The 19,313-nt window shown below is 45.1% G+C and overlaps 1 protein-coding gene across 1 annotated transcript in view; it reads right to left on the bottom strand.

Moving 5' to 3' along the window:
* Window positions 1–19,313, bottom strand: part of LOC119445473 (glucose 1-dehydrogenase 1-like) — a 55,192-nt gene that overhangs the window by 9,715 nt on the left and 26,164 nt on the right. Inside the window, exons 4-6 of the mRNA XM_037709755.2 lie at window positions 9,545–9,683; window positions 3,087–3,127; window positions 2,853–2,922 (exon numbers count right to left, since the gene is read on the bottom strand). Coding sequence (XP_037565683.2) covers window positions 2,853–2,922; window positions 3,087–3,127; window positions 9,545–9,683 — 250 coding nt within the window. The remainder of the gene's footprint in view (window positions 1–2,852; window positions 2,923–3,086; window positions 3,128–9,544; window positions 9,684–19,313) is intronic.

The following is a 19,313-nucleotide window of genomic DNA, read 5'->3' as shown; positions in this document are numbered from 1 at the left end:
TTTTGATTTCACGGACTTCTGTGTTGTTGCTGGATCTGTTTTAGTCTAAACTACCCTTTCTTTCGTGCCGAATTTATCCCAAATAACGTCTGTGATATACCGCAGCGCATCGTCACCTTCGTAGATCTTACCGTCTTATCCCTTCTAGTCGTTCGCGAATTTTAGTTGCAGCTTGGAATGCTCTTATGTGTTTACATAATATTTTAGGGGTGCCTTCGTCTCTTTTGTGAATGTTTTGCACCCAACGTTCACTTGCGCATTTATATTCTCTTGCACGAGCTCCCTCACCACCCTTTTCTTTTCTCGAGATGTGTTCTATCTAGAGTGCGCCTCTTCTTCGCGTAATACCAACTTTTTGACTTCTCGATGAGCCCTAGAAGCCTCTTTACGCTCTACTATAGCTTGCTTTATTTCCTTGTTCCACCACTTACGTTGTTTTCTCTTTCCAATATGACAATCTATTTGCCGTGTCTGTCTTATTTCCTGCTGCATAACGTCTACCAGTTCCTTATATTCCGAGACTGCCGCAGGAAATGCTTCCATTTTCTTCTCTGTGTTTCTTTCGGTCTCTGTTATTAGTTATTCATTCGTTTTAGAAATTCTGATGCTATTGGTTCGTGTTTGCTTTCTATCCCAAACTTTAATGTTAAACGTCTATGATCCCTACCCAGGCTATTTTGTACATGTTCGCCTATTATAATTTGGTCTAGTTGCTCGTAGACTATTTCTAAGACTAAGGCGTAGTCGATACATTACTGCCTGTTTTCGCATTGCTACGCTACCTGTCCATGACACTCATGCTCCCTGTTAACTACTATAAAGTTCTATTCATCACACAGATCCAGCCCTATAGAGAACCGCTGTAATCGGTATATTTCTTAACAAAACGCCACTTTTTGCATTGAAGCACAAAAGTGACTGAAACGCTAATGCATCTCTCCGCAAAGTTCGGGAAACATATCTCGAAACTGGTGTCATCCTGGCAATTTGGTCCAAGTGTATCCGCCTTGCGAGCTCCACGGCTAGAATTTGTATATTGCAATATGGGCCATAAGATAATTAGTTAAAAACCTAATTGGTGAATTTTGCTAATTATTCGGCTATTCATTTCAATTTTTTATGCCTATAATGTCCACCTCTTCGAGTAGACCAGCTCATAACTAGAATTGTGCTATCTGCTACAGGCAACCATAAAAAACTTTTGAAAGTTCGCTGGAACACCCGATACACTTCGAGCTCAACGTGCCTTGCCGGACCCCATTAAGTTCAAGAAACATATTTGGAAATGAATACTATAATTGTGAGACAATGTTGAAATATTTTGCTATCGATCATTACGAAAACACCTTGTCATCCTAACAAAAATTCACCTGAATTTCTATTTTAGTTATTCACAGATACTGCTATGCCCGAAGGGATTTCAGCAGGGTGGAAGTACAATATATCAGCGCACAAATACAGCCAACAGAACAAAGCAAGATAGAGTACATTGCTTATACAAACAACACAAGTTTTGAATAAAACACGGAAAATGTCTGCATCCTTTTTCAAGTATAGCCTAAAATTTTAAAGTAGAATGCAATGGCGTCCATGACTGCACAGCTGCAGCGGAAAACGATTAGCACAAGTGATATATCACCCGAGCAGCTAGATTGCGGCACGCGATGCTGCTGTTCCCTGGGAGGCCGTAAATAAGGGTGCCAGGCACCCCCTTAATATGGCACCTTAGATACCCGTGTGCACGGGAACAAGAGCGTCGCCTTCCGAAATTTCCCTGCTCTGGTCAGCGGCCACTTGTGCTAATCCTTTTCTGCTGTGGCTGTACATTCACGCGGTGGTGCAACGTCGTGGTGAAGTGGCTATGCTGTGGCCTTGCACTGAAACAACTTACCTTTATAACATAAAAGCACCTCCCATATTTGTTTTGGGCGCTATTCGAATCGACAAAGCTATCTTTAGAAGGTAACAAAAAACATTTCGATGCTGCTCTACTTATTAAAGGAGATGGATAATTTGCTTGAACGCCTAGCCCTAATGGGCAATTTCATTTTCCTTGAAATGATGTAGAACTTGTCCAACCACCACTATGCCGGGGAAGCAAAACGATTAAACAGTTGCAAGAGCCCACTGCGACTATAGCGCTGATGCGGATGTGTGGAGGCCAGAGAAAAATTACAGTTCGCAACGTGAACATGCCAAAAGAAACTTTTAAATAGGGCAAAGGTATCGAGAACGGCGTACCAATGGGGAAGGCAAACAGGCTTTTCTTTAGATAGAATTAAGACGCCACAGTAATAGTGGCACAAATACATATATTTCTTCAAAGTTACACAGGACAACTCAATCATCGCTGTAAAAGCGGTATAGAGAGATCTAACGCCGAGCGTTTCCTGAAGAACGGGGTGTTGAGCAGCTCATCCTAAGCAGCGGCGACGTGTAGCGCGGGAAATCGTCGACGAAATGCCAGTTCTGCAAACGGAGCGCGATAATGGCGAGACAATTCTGGTAGAGGCGTCTATTTTAAAGGTATTGAAGTAACAATGAAGTGTGCTCTGCCATTAGGTCGCCATCAGCCCAATTTCGACGATGACCTTGAAATCATGGATAATCTTTCAGGTATACGATAGCCATCGAATACAACTTTCCGCGCAACTCCGTAGGCTCTTACTCATCGATGCCAATCCTATAGGCGCTAAATATTGCTGTAGTCCTGTCTTCCCGAGCTATCTTCCTGAGCTGTAATCGTTAGCAGCAATAAAAGTTTGTCTCCTACGTATGCATTGGCGTAGTGCGCCCATTAGAGCAGCTGCGCTTGCAGGAATGCAGTTTGTTGGGCGGCCATGCTCACTTACCTAGTGCCGCGCATCGTGACAGATGATCCAACGCTGCTTTTGTCACGCAGTAAGGTGTCGCTACGTTAACCTACACAAAGAGACGACAAAAATTTGATAAGCGATCTTATGGCGTACGCATGTTATAGCGTAAAAAGGAAACCAAATATACCTACTACATTTCAGCCATATATGAGCACCTGCATGCTTGAAAATACGACAAGCAAACAGAGCTGTTTTTAACATTTCACTTACCGCAATTGTCGATGCTACGCTTGAAACGTTGACGATGCTGCCTGCAAAATACGCATAAGTAGAATAATGAACAACAAGCTTGGTAGCAGAAAAAGCACCTCGTGAAGCGCTCTGTATTGTCCTCTGGAAGCTGGAAAATACGTCATTTTGAGTGAACAGAGAGACAATTGTTTTGCTTCTGTCTTGCTGCGATGCATTAGTGAAGCAGGGAGGCTCACCCCTTAATTTCGACTGCCGTCGAGCATGCCACTTATGCAAAGTCTCATGAAAACCATCTACACCATTGCATGGCCTATTACGAGCTGCATTGTCGGAATTAACGGCCCGTGATATTATCAACTTTGATCACAGTGCCGACAATCCATTGCTGGCGCAAGGCCGCATTGATTCTCCCCCTTCATTGCGATGGATAAACGCTATAGGCACGCATGCGGCACCGTGACAGAGAGGTGCCACCATAAACCTTATTCACGCCTCCTTGCAGCAGAGTTATGACGTGCGACATGGCCTTGTAATTGCAAATTTCGTTCCCCGCAACGGGATGAGTGAAGGACCTCGGTATGCTTCAGCGCCTGCAACACGAACGCTTCGTTGAATACAACAACATGAAATAGGTGACGGGGAGATAGATGCCTAAACAGGAGCCATAATACTTCTGCGGAATTCAACGTCGATCAGGCTTCAATAAAAGCGAACTACACGCAAAATAGTTAAGGAAACTGAGAAGCGCGGTTTGTTTTATTAGGTATTATTTATGTACTGGTGAAGTGACAACGCGTGGTGATCGAGCAAAACTGAAGGGGCGTCTCGCAAGCGCTTGAGTATTGGCTAAACAATCGGTTCATAAGCAAAGTGTGGGAACGCGTTTGATTGTGATGAATGCTGTTTTGACGGCACAGAAGCAGGCGAAGGACGGACAGAAAAACAAAGACAAGCGTCGACATTGAACTGACATTAGTGTTCAAGCAATACGAATTGTATACTAAAGGGCACGCTTGGAAATGTCGATAGATTCATGCTGTCGCCGCTGCCGTTGCCCACTATTTCATTGTCGGCTTCGGCACGACAATTGTGACGTATGTTTTGCTAAAGGTGACTTTTGCATTTCTAGTGTGACCGCCGATGACGATGAACTGCGATAGCTCAGAGTGCAGGTGTCCGCTCATGAGATTGGAGCACTTTCGAAGCGCACTAGTTGTCGTTAAGTGGATTCAAACACTCGACTAACTTGTCTGACATGCAGCGAGAAATCAAAGCGCTACCATCGCAATTTATAAACGTGATCGCGATGCACAAATAGGAAATAACTGAATCCGGGTGGAGTTTGCTGCGTTCGTTTATAAAATTTTATTTACAAAAAGGTAGAGAGGTCGGCCTGAGCTGTAGCTTGTTTTGGCCACTACGCTGAGGAAATGGGATAAAGAGAAAGCTCAACAGGGGCTCGATCGCGAGCGAAAGTACACGTGTGACTGTGTTTCTAAATACTGCAACAACGGTAACGGAGTGGCCGCGGATACAATGTGATATCGGTGCTGTGAACACCCTATTGAATCTTGCGCACATATCACGACTTACTCTCAGAACTGTCCACGGAACTGTCCATCTAGGAACGCCGCATAAACGTTGCAAAACATAGAAGTTCGTGGCGGAGCAGGCGAGTGGCTATAGAGCCTAACCGAGTCTATCACACACAATGACAGCCGAAAATGAGGGCTGGACATTATTCTACTGCTATAATTAGTTTAGAGTGATTCGGAATTCGATGCATAATGAAACAGATAACTCTTAGTGCAACACGTCCGTACGGAGAGACAGCGCCTGCTGAATCCTGCAATGCCCAGTGGCATTTGCCTGCAAGGTAAGTTATCTTCGCTAAACTTGGCCTTATTACGATTACCATGTTTGTCCCGTACTTTTCTTTCTACTATTCTATTTTTATAGACCTCCATTCATTCAGTGTTTCTTTAAAGGGACCCTGAACCACCCTTCCGGCTTGGTGAAATAACGTAGTCCGCGGGTACACTGCTGTTAACATCTTCGCCAAGTTTAGCTGTCGTACGCGGTGCGTGGAGCTCGCAAGCGGAGCGCCACGTCGCCTTTCTCTCAAACGGTCTCTTTTCAACAGAAGCCGTGACCATCGCTCTCTTCTGGACGATTTATTTAATAAAGCGGAATCCCCTACGCGATTGCAATTTGTAGCTGCGTTGACTAAGCTGCGTTGGTACCGCGGCCGCCGCACGGTGCCCCGCGAGTCCACTGCCTAAGCGCACTGCGGCTCATTGAGGAGAACCGCGTTTGATTTACGTTTAGTGCGTCGTAGGCACCAAAAACTGAAGTCGTGGCGTCTACGTTAACAGCCAAAATGAAATTTTAACTGTACGCCACGGTGACATTTGGGAGCGTTGTGGCCACGAACCACTCCGCCGTAGCCTTCGCAGTGCAAGGCATTAAAGCATTGAAGAAGGTACGGGAGCACGGCGAAGGTCGTGTTCGATTGCCAATAATTCCGCTTCTGCTGAACGCATTGAAACGCATTAAGTAAGCCTATTTTCATGTGAAATGCCGTTCTACATTTCTATAAAAAATTGGTTCAGCGCACCTTTAATTTCCTAGTCTTGGCTTCTTCCGCGCGTTCACTGTAATATCCTGGTCGCAGAGTAGCAAACCTAGAGCAGACTATGATGTTCCGTTCCGTAGGTTCGATGTCTTCAAACTGAGAAAGAAATGCTCACTCTGGACTTTTCAAATGAAATAAAGTAAGCTCTCAAAACTACTCTATAAGGATTGTTCCGATTTGAGCAGTTGTGAGTGCTCAAATCTAAGCAATCAAACTGTCATGAGCGTTTACTGTTACTGGGGGCTGTAGACACAAATTTGATACCGTTACGAGTAATTTTTTCTGTGTACGTTTGCAGCCGACGATCAGAGCAATAAGCGTGTTCTTAAGAGCATTTGTGGGTAGAGGAAGGATGCAAAATGTGCTGGGAAATAAGGTATTGTCATAAGATAATGACGGTGCTAAGGCGAACGCTGGCTTGAAGGAACAAGTGGAAAGATTAAGAAGCACATAGCTGTTTCTTTTTTTTTAGGGGGGGGAGGGGTGTGGGGGGTAAGTTGTGCCCAGGCTAGAAAAAACGCGGCAGCCACGACAGCGGCGATATTGATCGCCGATCGTCGAATCGCATCAGTTTACTGAGTCGGCATAATGGGATGATTATATACTCAAGCAATTCTTTTTCGCGCCTATTGAATGATCCAAGAAGTGCCTCCCCCCCCCCCCCACCCCTTTGCTCTGCGCCACCCAAGTTAGTACAGCAATTACCCTGTGGTAAGCAGTGGGTGATAAAATAGACTAGAATCAAGCAATGGCAATCGCCACGTTATTCCTGTCTTGAAGTCGAGCATGGGCGCTATAACGTAAAATGATTCCAAACTGTTTCGATTCCAAACTCCTGACGTCAAATTTACGTAACCACCGACGCAAGCATCGGGCGGTGACCCGCAGCGTTGTCTGAACAGCCCAATCAAACACTCTCCTCGTTTATAGGAGGTCATCTTTGCTCGCTTTCAACACCAATAACATTGTATACACTCAGCGGTTTTTCTTATCTAATTGGCTGACAAGAGGCGAGGAGCACGATCTAGTGGAGAGGGTTTCGATGGGGCCGAGCCAGCACAGTGAAAATAGATAACCGAATGAAGAGGGTGGTGCCGCCTTGTCCGATTGGTCCGCTTTGCCTTACTTAGCTTGCGGTGGCTGGTCGAAAATCACGGCGGAGTGCAACAGAAGGATAAGAATGCCGCTAAAACGGATCCTCAGCAAGGAAGACTTGGCAGAGCGATGTCATATGCATGCCGAAAGGGCTCGATAACGTTTTACTGCCACGAAAAAATGTTTATCATGCGCAAATAAATACATGCTCACCGGCAGCTGCGAGTAGCGAGGGCCTGAGTGATCGGCGGGCAGCCATCTTCTATTTCTTTCGGAACGGGGCAGTCTGTGGCTATTGAGAAAAATCTTAAGTTTTGTTCGGCATATTAATGCATTTTTTTCGCGCACGCGTCACTTTGACGTGGTGAGCTTTCGCAGTTTTGTGACGTCGCGTGGCAGACAGGCGAAGTGGGCGTAGCCAGAAAACATTAGACCAATAGCAGATGGCTAATGGTGAAAAGGCGTCGAATCAGGAATGAGTATTTTTCTTTTGTGCGGTTTAATGACGCATAATCAGTGTGTACACGTTATATCAGATGGGGAGCTATCGCGGTTTTCGTGACGTCACGTGACAGACAGGCGCAGTTGGGAGTGGCCCGAAAATGTTTTGACCAATCGTGGAGGCTGATTGCAGAAATTGGAATCAAAACAGTTTGGAATCATTTTTAGTTATAGCGCCCCAGTTGTACTTTATACATATCATCGCAGATTACATAGAAGTCCGTGGTGCTCGCGTAGGTTCGAGAATGTGCTCCAGCTATCGCCACGTCATTAGGTCCCGTTCATACGCAGGCGTCTGTCGCCATTGAGCGGCGCCGAATCCAATACGGACGCGGCGAATTTCGCCAATCAGTTCCAGACGAATTTCCACCGCCGCTGCCACCGAAATCCCTCTCCGCCAGCCAATCGGAACGCGAGCGAGCTACGAAGCCAGCCCTCATGGCACACTGCAAATTGCGCCTCGATATGAGGTGAGAATATTGTAATTATACAGATCCTAAGCGCTCTGGGAATCGGGAAGCGAAACTTTCATGGGCCAGCAAGTCATCATGGGCCAGCAAGTCAGCAACGAATGAGGAAAACTCGGTGTGGACATGTGTTGATGCGTTCTCATACTCGTCTCGACAGATCGCACTAGTAGTAAAATGCTGCAAGCTTTCTCCGTGTTTTCGCGGTATGTCGAGAGATGGCAGCAGCTCCGGTGGCGCGAAAGGCGAGCAATGTGACCGAAGCAGCATTTCGGCAGCAGAAGACTCTGCGCCGCCTCAGATGCCGAAAGTCTCATTGTGAACAAGCCATTACGTTGCGCCCATGCCGCAACGAAGTAAGCGCAAAATTCACGTATGCTATGGCGCAGGAAGCGCAATGTACAGTCGTACATTATGGTGGAAGTTATCACCCACCAAAATTAAAACGTTTGCTTGGCAGAACACAAGCACAGGTCTCACTTTAGTAAGAGGCGTCGATGATAGCATTCCTATATGTCATCGGCGTGTCTCCTTAGTCGATTTAAGCCATTCCTGAGCAAAACGCGCCACTGCTTTCTAAAAAATATTTTTGAGCGGCCCAATGTAGTGGTTTCACCAGTCGTGTAATTTAGAATTCGATGGAGTAGCATCTGGTCAGGTGAAATAATTGCTAGGAATGAGCTGGTTCAATAAGAGCAGTAAAAAAATTGCTTTTTCACGATCTGCGCCGATTTCCCATTCACTATCCTAATTTATTTTCGGACTCGGAAATAGGGACCTGTATTGATCCAAACGTCAGCCAATGAATGGAACCACCTTCCCGCCAATATTATTTCCATCAACTGTAACTAACATTTTCTTAGCGCTCCAGCTATACAGGGTGTTCAAAATTAAGCTTTACTGAATTTTGGAAAAGCGCCTGTGGCAGTTAGATAATTTTATCCTTGAGCTGGGTTATTCGAAGAGGCGGATATTAGTAGCACAAGAAATCAAAGCACATATGCATCTAATTAACAAAAAATGACTAATTAACGTCTTAGTTATTTACTTTATGACACATCATGCAATTTACGAACTGTAGCTGGTGAGCTTGCAAGACGGATCCACTTGAAATTAGTTTCCAGGATGGCACCAGTTTCGAGATAACATTTCCCAAAGTGTGGGACGAAATACATGGGCGTTCCAGTTACTTTTGTGCTTCAATGTATGGAACAGCATTATGGTAAAAAAAGTAAGTGGAACAACAGTGCATTTTTACAGTGAGTTTGATGGCGCATATCTCCAAACTGCATGGTGTCGTTCTGCAAATTCATTTCAAGTGGATGCGCCTGAAAAGCTCACCGGCTACAATTCGTAAATTGCAATATGTGTCGTAAAGTAATTAACTAAGAAATTCATCAGTGAATTGTTGTTAATTAGTTGAAGATATGCTTTAATTTCTCGTGCTACTAATGCCCCCCTCATCGAATAACCCAGCTCAACGATACGAGTAATGCTACCTGCCACAGGCAATTTTAAAAAATTCCGTAAGGCTTAATTTTGAACACTCGGTATAATGACAAGATTACTGCATTGTATGAATACTTACTGCATTCATTTTCGTTACTTTTAGTTGTGTGCTATTTTCACCCCTGTAAACACTTCAGTTATGTCTCTTTTATATTGTTTGTTACCCAACTTCCCTCTTCGATGCCTTCACTGGCCCTCAGGGTATTGTAAACAAATAAGTAAATAAAGTGCTATAGCGTTCGGTGACAAAACACGCATCTAAGCCCCACCTTTCGTTCGCCGCAAGTAGGGCACAGCGTATTTTATCATCCAGAAAGGACCCCGAAAGTTAGTTTGCCAGACGAGATTGTAGTCCTCTGCAGTGGATTTCTCAAGCGACTTCCTCATGTTGATGCCTGCATTGTTCACCTGTAACAAACGATAACGCGACAAAATGTAACAATTATTGCTTAAAAGTAAAGCCAGCCCTTTGAATCGAATTTAATTTAATTCTGAGGTACTATACGTGCCAAACCCATGATTTCATTATGAGGCACGTCGTAGTGGGGGATTCCAGATTAATTTTGACCACCAGGAGATGTAACATGATCCCAATGAACGGGACACGGGCGATTTTACATTTTGCCCGACGCGGCCGGAATTTGATCCCGCGAGCTCGTGCTCAGAAGAGCAACACCATAACCATTACATCACCACGGCCGGTCCCTTTCAATCCGATGACAGAGTTGAGTCAATTGTAAGGACACAAAATGCCAGTCACAGCATCACGGGAAGACACGAACGGGACGGAAAATTAGGTTCTCACATTGCTACTAAATTATCGATGATTTTAGGGAAGTGCGCCCGTGCTGCCAGCTTGATTCGAAAACGTATTGCAAACCTGCGTGTTTGCAATACGTCCGTGTCTATCAGATCAAATATCCCACAATATCAGAACGAATTCACGCTCTTGCGGTAAAAAACCCCGTCCGTGTGTGCCTCTTGTCCTATGAAATAAGCTTTCCGTCCTGAGCATGCTTCTGCAATTTACCCAACTGAATGTTATTCCGAAATAAAGTTACATAGATCATCTATAGTCACCTAATTTAGTATAACCACGACTGATGCTTTCGTTGTTCTATATTTCTCTGTAGTTGACATGGCCATGAAATAACATAATCCTGAAGCTCCTCCAAAGCTGTTTATTCAGATTCTTGCCTAGTCTCTTGCAGCATCGTTGCAACTAAAATGTATGTCCGTTCAGTTCAGGTTCTATCGTTCGTGCAGTTATTATTGTCAGCGAGAGAGCAGGATTGTAGGTTTTTAAAGCTATACTGCGGTAAGGGGTTCAATTTTATGGCCGCCTTAGGATTGTACGGCCTCTGACGTCTTCTTTGCAAGCCGCTTATCATCGGCGAGCCGGGGAGTGTTGTATGCATCGGCTGCTAGAACCAAGGAGGTTTGAACCAAGGAGGCTAGAACACTCTTCGTGCAAGCAGGCAGCAAATCCCTTATGAAAATGAACCATGAGTTTCTTATTAGGACATTACGCGTTTCTAATGTGCCATCAGACAGAAATGCATCGTCTAATGTTGTTTAGCATCACAAGTACATCAGATACTCAAATGGCAATGCATATTAGGATTTCTGATGAGAGGAGTACACAGCTTTTTTTGTCATTGCTAATGTCAAAGCACATGAAATAAAAATGCGTATGACAGGAACTTTTATTTCTTTTTCTTCTTTCTTTATTTTATACAGCGAAGCTGTCCTTAGTTAGGATCTAGAAAAAATGTCTCCGAAATGTTGACAAAAGACAAGTTGGAGGTCGTGCAAAAAGGGTCGAAGCGCAATGGCACATACGCATGTCATGTGGGCCGATCCTGGCGATAGTGCAGAAAGGGTCCAAGCTCAATGGCGCAAACCTCTGTGGGCTCGACCGGGGACCTGTAACGCGCCCTTGGATTACCCTTGTCACACGTGGGACCCAGAGAGACGAAAACAATGCGACGGCGCGATGAACGCTGTTGCCCAAACGCTAGTCTATGACGATGCGTGTCGAAACGTCAGTGATAAAACGCAATAGTCTTACCAACCAGTAGCTATGTCTCATTCTCTCGTGACATAGCCATTTCCCTAGCGACGTCATCAGTTGCCCCTTGGACTCAGTATGCGTAAGACCCGTGTCGCTCACTCCGGAGAGGAAGAGCGCGCCTTCGAGGAACGCCGCAGCACTCAACAGCGCGAATGGATGCGAAAGCGACGAGAAGCCGGTACGCGCCGCGGCCCATGCAATTGCTGAGGCCGATGGTGTGAGGTGGTGCAAATCGAGTCGCCTAAACTCGCTTTCACTCGCACATACAGAATACGGCGCGCGGCGATGCAACGAAGTTATGTGTTGTGTCTTTCCAACCAAACAAAACCACCAAAGTAATAAAAATTTTAAATATAATGAAGCAAAACCAACAGCCCCGCTGGTCTGCGATCTTCACATAGTGGAAGGGCTCTGCTGTTTGTTTTGGGCGCGGGGGGGGGGGGGGTAATAATACAGATTATTAGTCTATCATATCGAGCGCAATTCACAGGCCAATCGCAGTGTTCCATAGTTTGCCAAAAATGTTGATTTAAAACCAATTCTGGGGTTTATGCGAAAACCACGATCGAGGCACACTACAGAGATCGTTTCGCCAATTTCTGAGCCTACAGCTGATGTTAACGACAGCAGGAAGTCATCTAAAACGAAGTGACGGCGCAGGCAGTCAAAATCATTCATCTCACGCCCCAGCGACAGCTTTCACAGGATAACATAACCGGATCTCTAAGGCAATGCTTTTGCTAGCTGCAGACGGCGGAAGCAATCCAAAATTAAAAATACGTCATAGAATTTCTTTTTACGATAAACTGTAGCGTAAAATGTGGACTGTTTGGTGGTTTGTTTTGCCTCGCAACACATATAGGTAGCTGGGCGTAACAAGGCACAAAAAATGAGTTCAGTGGTTATTATTGTTGGCCTCACGGAGGCCACCACAACCTCACAAGCACGGTGCTCACAAGTATGCAGGTGGCGCTGTTGTTTTTCCTCAGTCTTCAAGATGGCGGTCGTCTGTACGAGCTGCAACTGTGCTGCTTACGATGTGCTGCTTGATCGTGTGTTTTTATGTTTGCTGTAATGAAACAGGACGTAGTTAGCGTGCACAAAAGTGCGAGAAGATACCTTGTGTCTCCCTGCAATCTCGCCGTATGAGTGGCACGCCAGGTAAATGTGGACCAACGATTTTCATGCCGTGGCCTTTGTCGGGTTGTCGTGGAAAGTTGGGTGGACGTCGAAAAGAAATAATACGTATTGTTAGCGTGCCTCAGCTCGTCCACTACACAGCGACATCTATGATGGGAGTAATGTCGTCGACGCAGCACCGGCCACTTGGAGAGCGTCGTACCATTGAAAAGGTAAGCAGTCGTGCTTGCCAAGTACACGTGTGTTGTGTGTGCTCCTCGTGTGTGCATAGCATGCCTTGCGAACGTAGGAAATAAAACTTCTGCGACAACAGTGAAACCTGTGCTTGTGCACGCTGCGAGCTGTTTGTCAGAATTTAGTTACGCAAATTTATTGCTTTGATGCGAAATTGAATATCCTGATAAGCGTTTTCTTCCCATGGGGGGGGGGGGGGGGGGAGAAAGATTACGTTCGGAAATAATCGTGTTCACCTGTGGGTGCGCTTCCGCTTTTCTGCTGGAGTTGCATAATAATGACTCATCTGTCTCTTCACCGATTCTTACTGCAATTACAATTTTTCGCTTATAAACTGTTCGACGTTGTAAATAATCTCTGCTTACCAGGTTTTCGGTTTACGAGCAGTTTGAGGAGAAAACGAAAATGTAAGCAGTCACAGCTTGCTACTAGTACAGCGTTCTTTTCAAAACAAGGGGTGTTGCCATAACTTTGACGTGACTAAACATGGCAAGGGAAAGTTGTTTAAACTAAGTTTAAACTAAGTCATGTTTAAACTTGTCTTACACAGTATGCGAAGAGATACCCATCCCTGCATTTGTGCATTTTCTGAGAACCAGCCATGTCCACTAGGTGAAATTTGTAGCGTCCTTTTGAGTTTGCCGGGCAGTTCATGTAACTTTTCAGAACAAAATTTACACTGTGAGAGAAGGGAGCCCATTACTAATGGGGCTGGCTCACAAGTCTTTTTATTTATGTGGTATGCCTCAGTGATTTTACGTGTCAATTTTCTATTGTAGGTGAAAAATAGGTGACGATCGTAATCTGGCCAGAAGCCCTATTGCTGTAATGCACGGCCAAGACGGATGAGCATACTGGTCTTTTGAGTCAAATATGGTTGATATCTTACGTACATATTTAGGGATCAGCCAGTCTGCACTATGTGCATTTGACCACATTTGAAAGGAGTACAATACACTGCCTCGGACACACACTGGACAAATTTAGTGGTATCTTTAACCAAGCAAGTCTCGCTTGCCGGCTCGCCTTTCACAGTTCGCTTACGAACTGTCGTTCATATCCTGTCTACATTACTTCTTTCTGGTTATATATGTGCATAGCAGTCCACAAGGGAATTGAGAAAGACACCAAGGCAAGGGAGACTTGCTTAGTTAAAGATACCACCAAACTTGTCTTGTATCCGTCAGGGGTTGTGTGGCATATTCCTTTGATCATGTGTATATTTGGTCAGATTTACATGGGGCAGGCTGGCCGGTGCCTCAACATGTGCCTAGGAGAGCACCAACATCGGTGGGACATAGTGGACATAGGCCAAGATAGGCATGGCATAGTGGACTTGAAATGCATGAGAACTATGCCGGTAGCTCATGCAAATATTCTATAATGGCTGGCACTTAAATGTCTCGAGGTTGCATGGGGTTGCCCGTACACCAGCACTCCTATGCTTGTTTCCACGCCAAGTGATCATATAGAATATTTTCCAATTCCCGCTAGCAATCCACAGACACTGCTGCTCTTTGTCGGGTGGAAACCAATACAGCCAGAGTAGTTCACAACACGTACACTCCACAGCGGATCGGCATTGCATGTTTGTACAGCCAAGAGAAATTTGGGCATACTGTAGCTACTGCTACACCCAAAGGCTACACGGCGGTTCCTCAACGACTTTATGTGAACCAACATCGCATAAACTTTTCGAAAAACTAACATCTCCAAATCGTTCCGCAGCAAGTGATACAGTGTGTATTCCTGTGGTTCATTGCCAAGTGTTGTTAATTTTCTGTACTTTCACCATGCAGGGTACACGTGCACTCGCTTCAAGACGACGACTCTCCACCTCAAAAACAGCCTCTCTTCAAAGACTAGCAGGGAGACAAAATGAAAGGAAAATACCACATCCATAACCAGACAGATACTACGTGTTCCTTACATTTAACCTTCTTCTCTCTTTAAGGCAGCGTGGTATATGCTCAATAAATGTTTTTATCAACTTTTTTTCGTTGAGAAATGTCTAATGTGCAGCATATGTACGGGCCCACGCACATGTTGGATGTTGGAAAAAGTGCTGCACCTTAGCTTGATATATGTATATCAAGCACGAAAGACACATAAGAAAATGTTGCCACACGTGGTGGCTAATTTTGTTTTAGGAATTCTATGAATGCCAGCAATCTAATGTATAAACTAAGAAGAGACTCTTTAGGAAGACATGACACGGTCACACGAAAACTGCTTTGGAGCACGCATTAGGAAGACATTTCATGCTCACAAGAAAAACCCTCATCAAGTATGCATCAGAACGACGGTGGCCAATATGTTTTAGAATGACATTAGGAATACATCAGAATATTTCCGAAGAAACACATCAGAGACTCATTTGGCTGTAATGTCAAACGTCATCAGACCTTCATGTGAAACTCATCTCATATTTTCTTAAGGGAAGGCAACTATGTGCTTTGTAGACCTTCTCTGGAGAGAGTCGCGAGGCGCAGGCCTCTATTATGAGCGACTGGCAGGTGTTGCCGCGTGCGTAATTACATCGTGAAAACATTCGTGCCCCGATGTTTCGGTAGCACGTGCCCCTTATTTGTCTATGCTGTAGTGCGCATTCAAGAGAAGAAGTATCCGAGTGAGTTTTGCGTTTGGGAGAGCTTATTATGGGACAAATTGATTATGCAGGACTGAAGATGTCCTTCGAGGAATGTGTAGTAGCCGAGCTTTCTTTAACAGCGAAGCTGCTATTAGTCGACCCTTCGCCATCTGTCCGGCGTCGCGCAGGTCACGTGACCACAAGAGGATGAGAGCCGCGCCGGGGAAGGGCAGGTGACGTGACCAGCAGAGGAGGAGAGGCGAGCTGGGATAGGAGGCGACCAATGAGAGGCCGCGCCGGGGCGCGAGGAGGAGAGGCTTATCAGATGCCTGAAACGCTTTCTTGTAATTGGGTATAAGAAAGCCTCAAAAATAAAACCATATACTCGCCTTAAAACAACGAAAAAAAATAAGGGCGAGAGATTTCAGCTTACAAAGCTCAGACCAGAGAATCATGGACGTTTAGTTATGCATGTTTATTATGCTGGAACACATTTAAAATGACTTTCTGATGAATGAGCTTCCAATAGGAAGTTGACGAAGTCGCCAAATGATCAGCATACAGTTCTCAGAATAACACACACAAACAGGATGCCACAAGCGATTGATGGTAAGCGTTTGCAACCAATGCGTCATAATGTTGCTGTTATTTTATTGCGATATGAATTATATGGACACTTCAGGCGCAATTCCGCTGTCGTCGTCGCCGTGATGTTCCGCATAGAGTCAAGTGCGAAAACATTGTGGTCACGTGCCGTATGCTGTGAGTGTGGCGAGGGCATCCTACTTCGATGGTGGCTGCGTTTAACGCGGCTGATCGCCGCCGCACGGGCCCTATAGGTTGAAAGAGATCTACGATGGGCACAGTCGAGGCGCGCTGAGGGCGGATAGCATCGTGTGCGCTGTTTTTGCCGCTGAGTTCACGTTGAAGCAAGAGGTAGCACAAAGATTAATTCCCTCGCTCCTGCTGCTCTTACCCGCCGTGGTTGCTTAGTGGCTATGGTATTCGGCTGCTAAGCACGAGGTCGCGGGATCGAATCCCGGCCGCGGTGGCCGCATTTCGACGGGGGCGAAATGCAAAAAACCCGTGTACTGAGATTTATGTGCACGTTAAAGAACCCCAGGTGGTGGAAATTCTTCCGGAGTTCCCACTGCGGCGTGCCTCATAATCAGATCGTGATTTTGGCGCGTAAAACCCCACAATTCATTCTGCTGCTCTTACTCACGCCTGCGTTTTGAGGGCGAATGTACGCGGTCATCGAGTAAGACGCGTTCACGTTTGCCTGTGCGCGTGTGACAAACGGCCGATAAATTAACTATGCTTACTTATTATAGCTGTGTAATATTTTGTTATCGCAATTGATGCTCGCCTTTCGGGCGAAACTGCGACTTTTTTGCCGTGACTGGCAGGCAGGTAATTGCTATGGCACCACACGCTATGGGGAACATAATCATCTGTATAGTAGTTATTGAACCGCTTCACGAAAACCTCGCTCCTCTGTTTCCAACATGTGGATTACATCTACATATTGTTTCCTAATTCGATGTCATCAGGGTGTCCAAACTATCACGCAGCACGATTTAAAAAAAGACGACAGGCGCTACGCGAAGTAAACCTAGTGTGTATTGTTTCCAGTACAGTGGAGTAGCCGCCAGTAATTTTTCCGTTACTGAGATTTTATTAGCTCATTGTAATAAATTATCTAACTCGAGAAGTACTGCACTAATTATCAGGCGTGGGCAAGAGAGCAACGTAGGCAGCATGGCTCACACATGGCCCGTTTGCTCTTCGCAAGTTTTCCTGTCATCCTTCCTTATGGCATGCCTGCCTCCTGCTCAGACGGCAATCAACGTTTCTGAAACTGTGGAACTACACCGAAGAATGCTACGCTTTCCCGGGTATTATCCCGGATGTTTGCCCAGCACCGCAGTTCGCTATCTGCAGGGAATACTCATCGACACTGGCATCAGTTCCTGAGGCTACCTTTATCTACTGGCCGCACGCTCATCACTTTAGTGGTCAAGAACGTAGGCAGCATGGCTCACGCTTGGCCCGTTTGCGCTTCGCAGGTGTGTAAACGATATTCTTTATATGCTAAAAAAGCGACAACCCGTACTTGCTGTTGTTCCCTTGCCCACAAGTATTTTGTGAAATTAACTGTGACTGTTTTTTGTTAATGTTTCTGCTACTATGCTCCGGTGATGTGGAAACAAATCCCGGGCCTGACACTATCGGCATCATTGCTTTCCTTGGAAGACTTGCCCGATGATCCCGCAGAACAAATGCGGGTTCTTTTTCATTTACTGAAAGATCTGCATACTCGTTCTGTGCAATCAGCAAAAAAGTCAGGCCGAGCTGTCCGCTGACATAAAAGCCATAAAAAGCAGTCAGAAAATTATCGAAACGAAGATTGGCAACATTCACGAGAAATTGGATGAACTCGAAGAAAAAACTAAATCATTCGACAAAATGTCTGAAGAACTTAATGGAGTACGCCATAAACAGGAAGGCGCTATCGCCCGGCATGACTCTTTGGAAGCCCGTCTAGATGATTTAGAAGATAGGTCGCGTCGCGACAACTTAATTTTTCGAGGTATACCTGACTCTCCTGAATCGTGCGAGCAGTCTGAAGCACGTGTCAAATCTGCCCTTCTTTGTGTCGCGAATAATTTGCCCGATAATGCTATCGATCGTGCGCATCGTATCGGACCTTTCGTCCCCAACAAGTGCCGCTCCATTGTTGTGAATTTTTCAAACTATAAAGTTAAACAAAAAGTTTTGAGTGCACGTAAAAAGCTAAAGGAAAATGGCATCACTATGAGCGAAGATTTTTCACCCGCAACGCGTCGTATACGCTCGAAACTTGCTGATTTTGTCAAAAATCAATCAGAAACGCAGCCCTATCAGCTTAGGTACAAAACGCTTGTCATGAATAAATAGCATTACGTGTACAATTCAGAAACAGACAGCGTCACTGAACGTAAGCAATTTGCGTCACCTGATAACCGCCGTACAAATGCCAACGCAACTAAAGGTACGCCAAGCTAGAGGTGCGCGAGGGGATGTGGGCAGGATCAGTTACACACATCTGTACTCTTTACTAATGTTCGAAGCCTGCCTAATAAGCGTGACCTTTTGAACTCTGCTATATATACTTGCAATGCACACATCTCGTATTGACGGAAACCTGGCTTCGGCCAGAAGTAATGGATAACGAATTTTTTCATCAGTTAATCAATTTTCTGTATATCGCTGTGATCGAGAGTCGCGGATCGGCGGCGGTGTATTGCTCGCCATCTCGAAAGAACTACCATCGTACCGCATTCACATTCCAAGTAAGTGGGAAACCGTTTGGGTTGTCACTGAATTTCCGGAGCAAAAAATAATCATTGGCGTCTGTTACCGCCCCCCTGCTCACAATTCCATTTTCGTTAACGGACTACATGACGTGATCAATTCTGTGGTGTGTCAATTCCCGAGGTTACCGCTTTTCTTAATGGGTGATTTTAACATCCCTAATGTTTTGTGGGATTGTGAGCCACCTGTGTTGAATCCTCCTTCATCACTCGCAAGAGACTTTTTGCATATGTGCGCTGTATTTTCTTTAACACAATCGATAACGAAACCAACTATAATCGCAGAATCAACAGCTAACATTCTTGATCTCGTATTAGCAACACACCCTGAATACGTTTCCAACGTCACTCACCTGCCCGGTATAAGTGACCACTCCATTCTATTATTTCGCATTAACATTTCACGTCGAAAATGCAAAAACAGAAAGAAAGTTATCAAAGATTATAAAAATGCCAACTTGGAACTAATAAACTAGGAACTTTGCACTTTTCTTGACGTTTTTCTCCATGGTTTTGAAGAGGGAACGGTACAATCAAATTGGGATTTATTTTTATTTAAGGTTAAAGAATTAACAAGTAAATACATACCTACTCATACGATAATTTCAAATGCTGATGCATCATGGTACAACCGCTACATAAAA

This window comes from Dermacentor silvarum, chromosome 3 (assembly GCF_013339745.2).
Source record: "Dermacentor silvarum isolate Dsil-2018 chromosome 3, BIME_Dsil_1.4, whole genome shotgun sequence".
Lineage (NCBI taxonomy): Eukaryota > Metazoa > Arthropoda > Arachnida > Ixodida > Ixodidae > Dermacentor > Dermacentor silvarum.
This window is presented reverse-complemented; position numbering and strand designations above follow the sequence as displayed.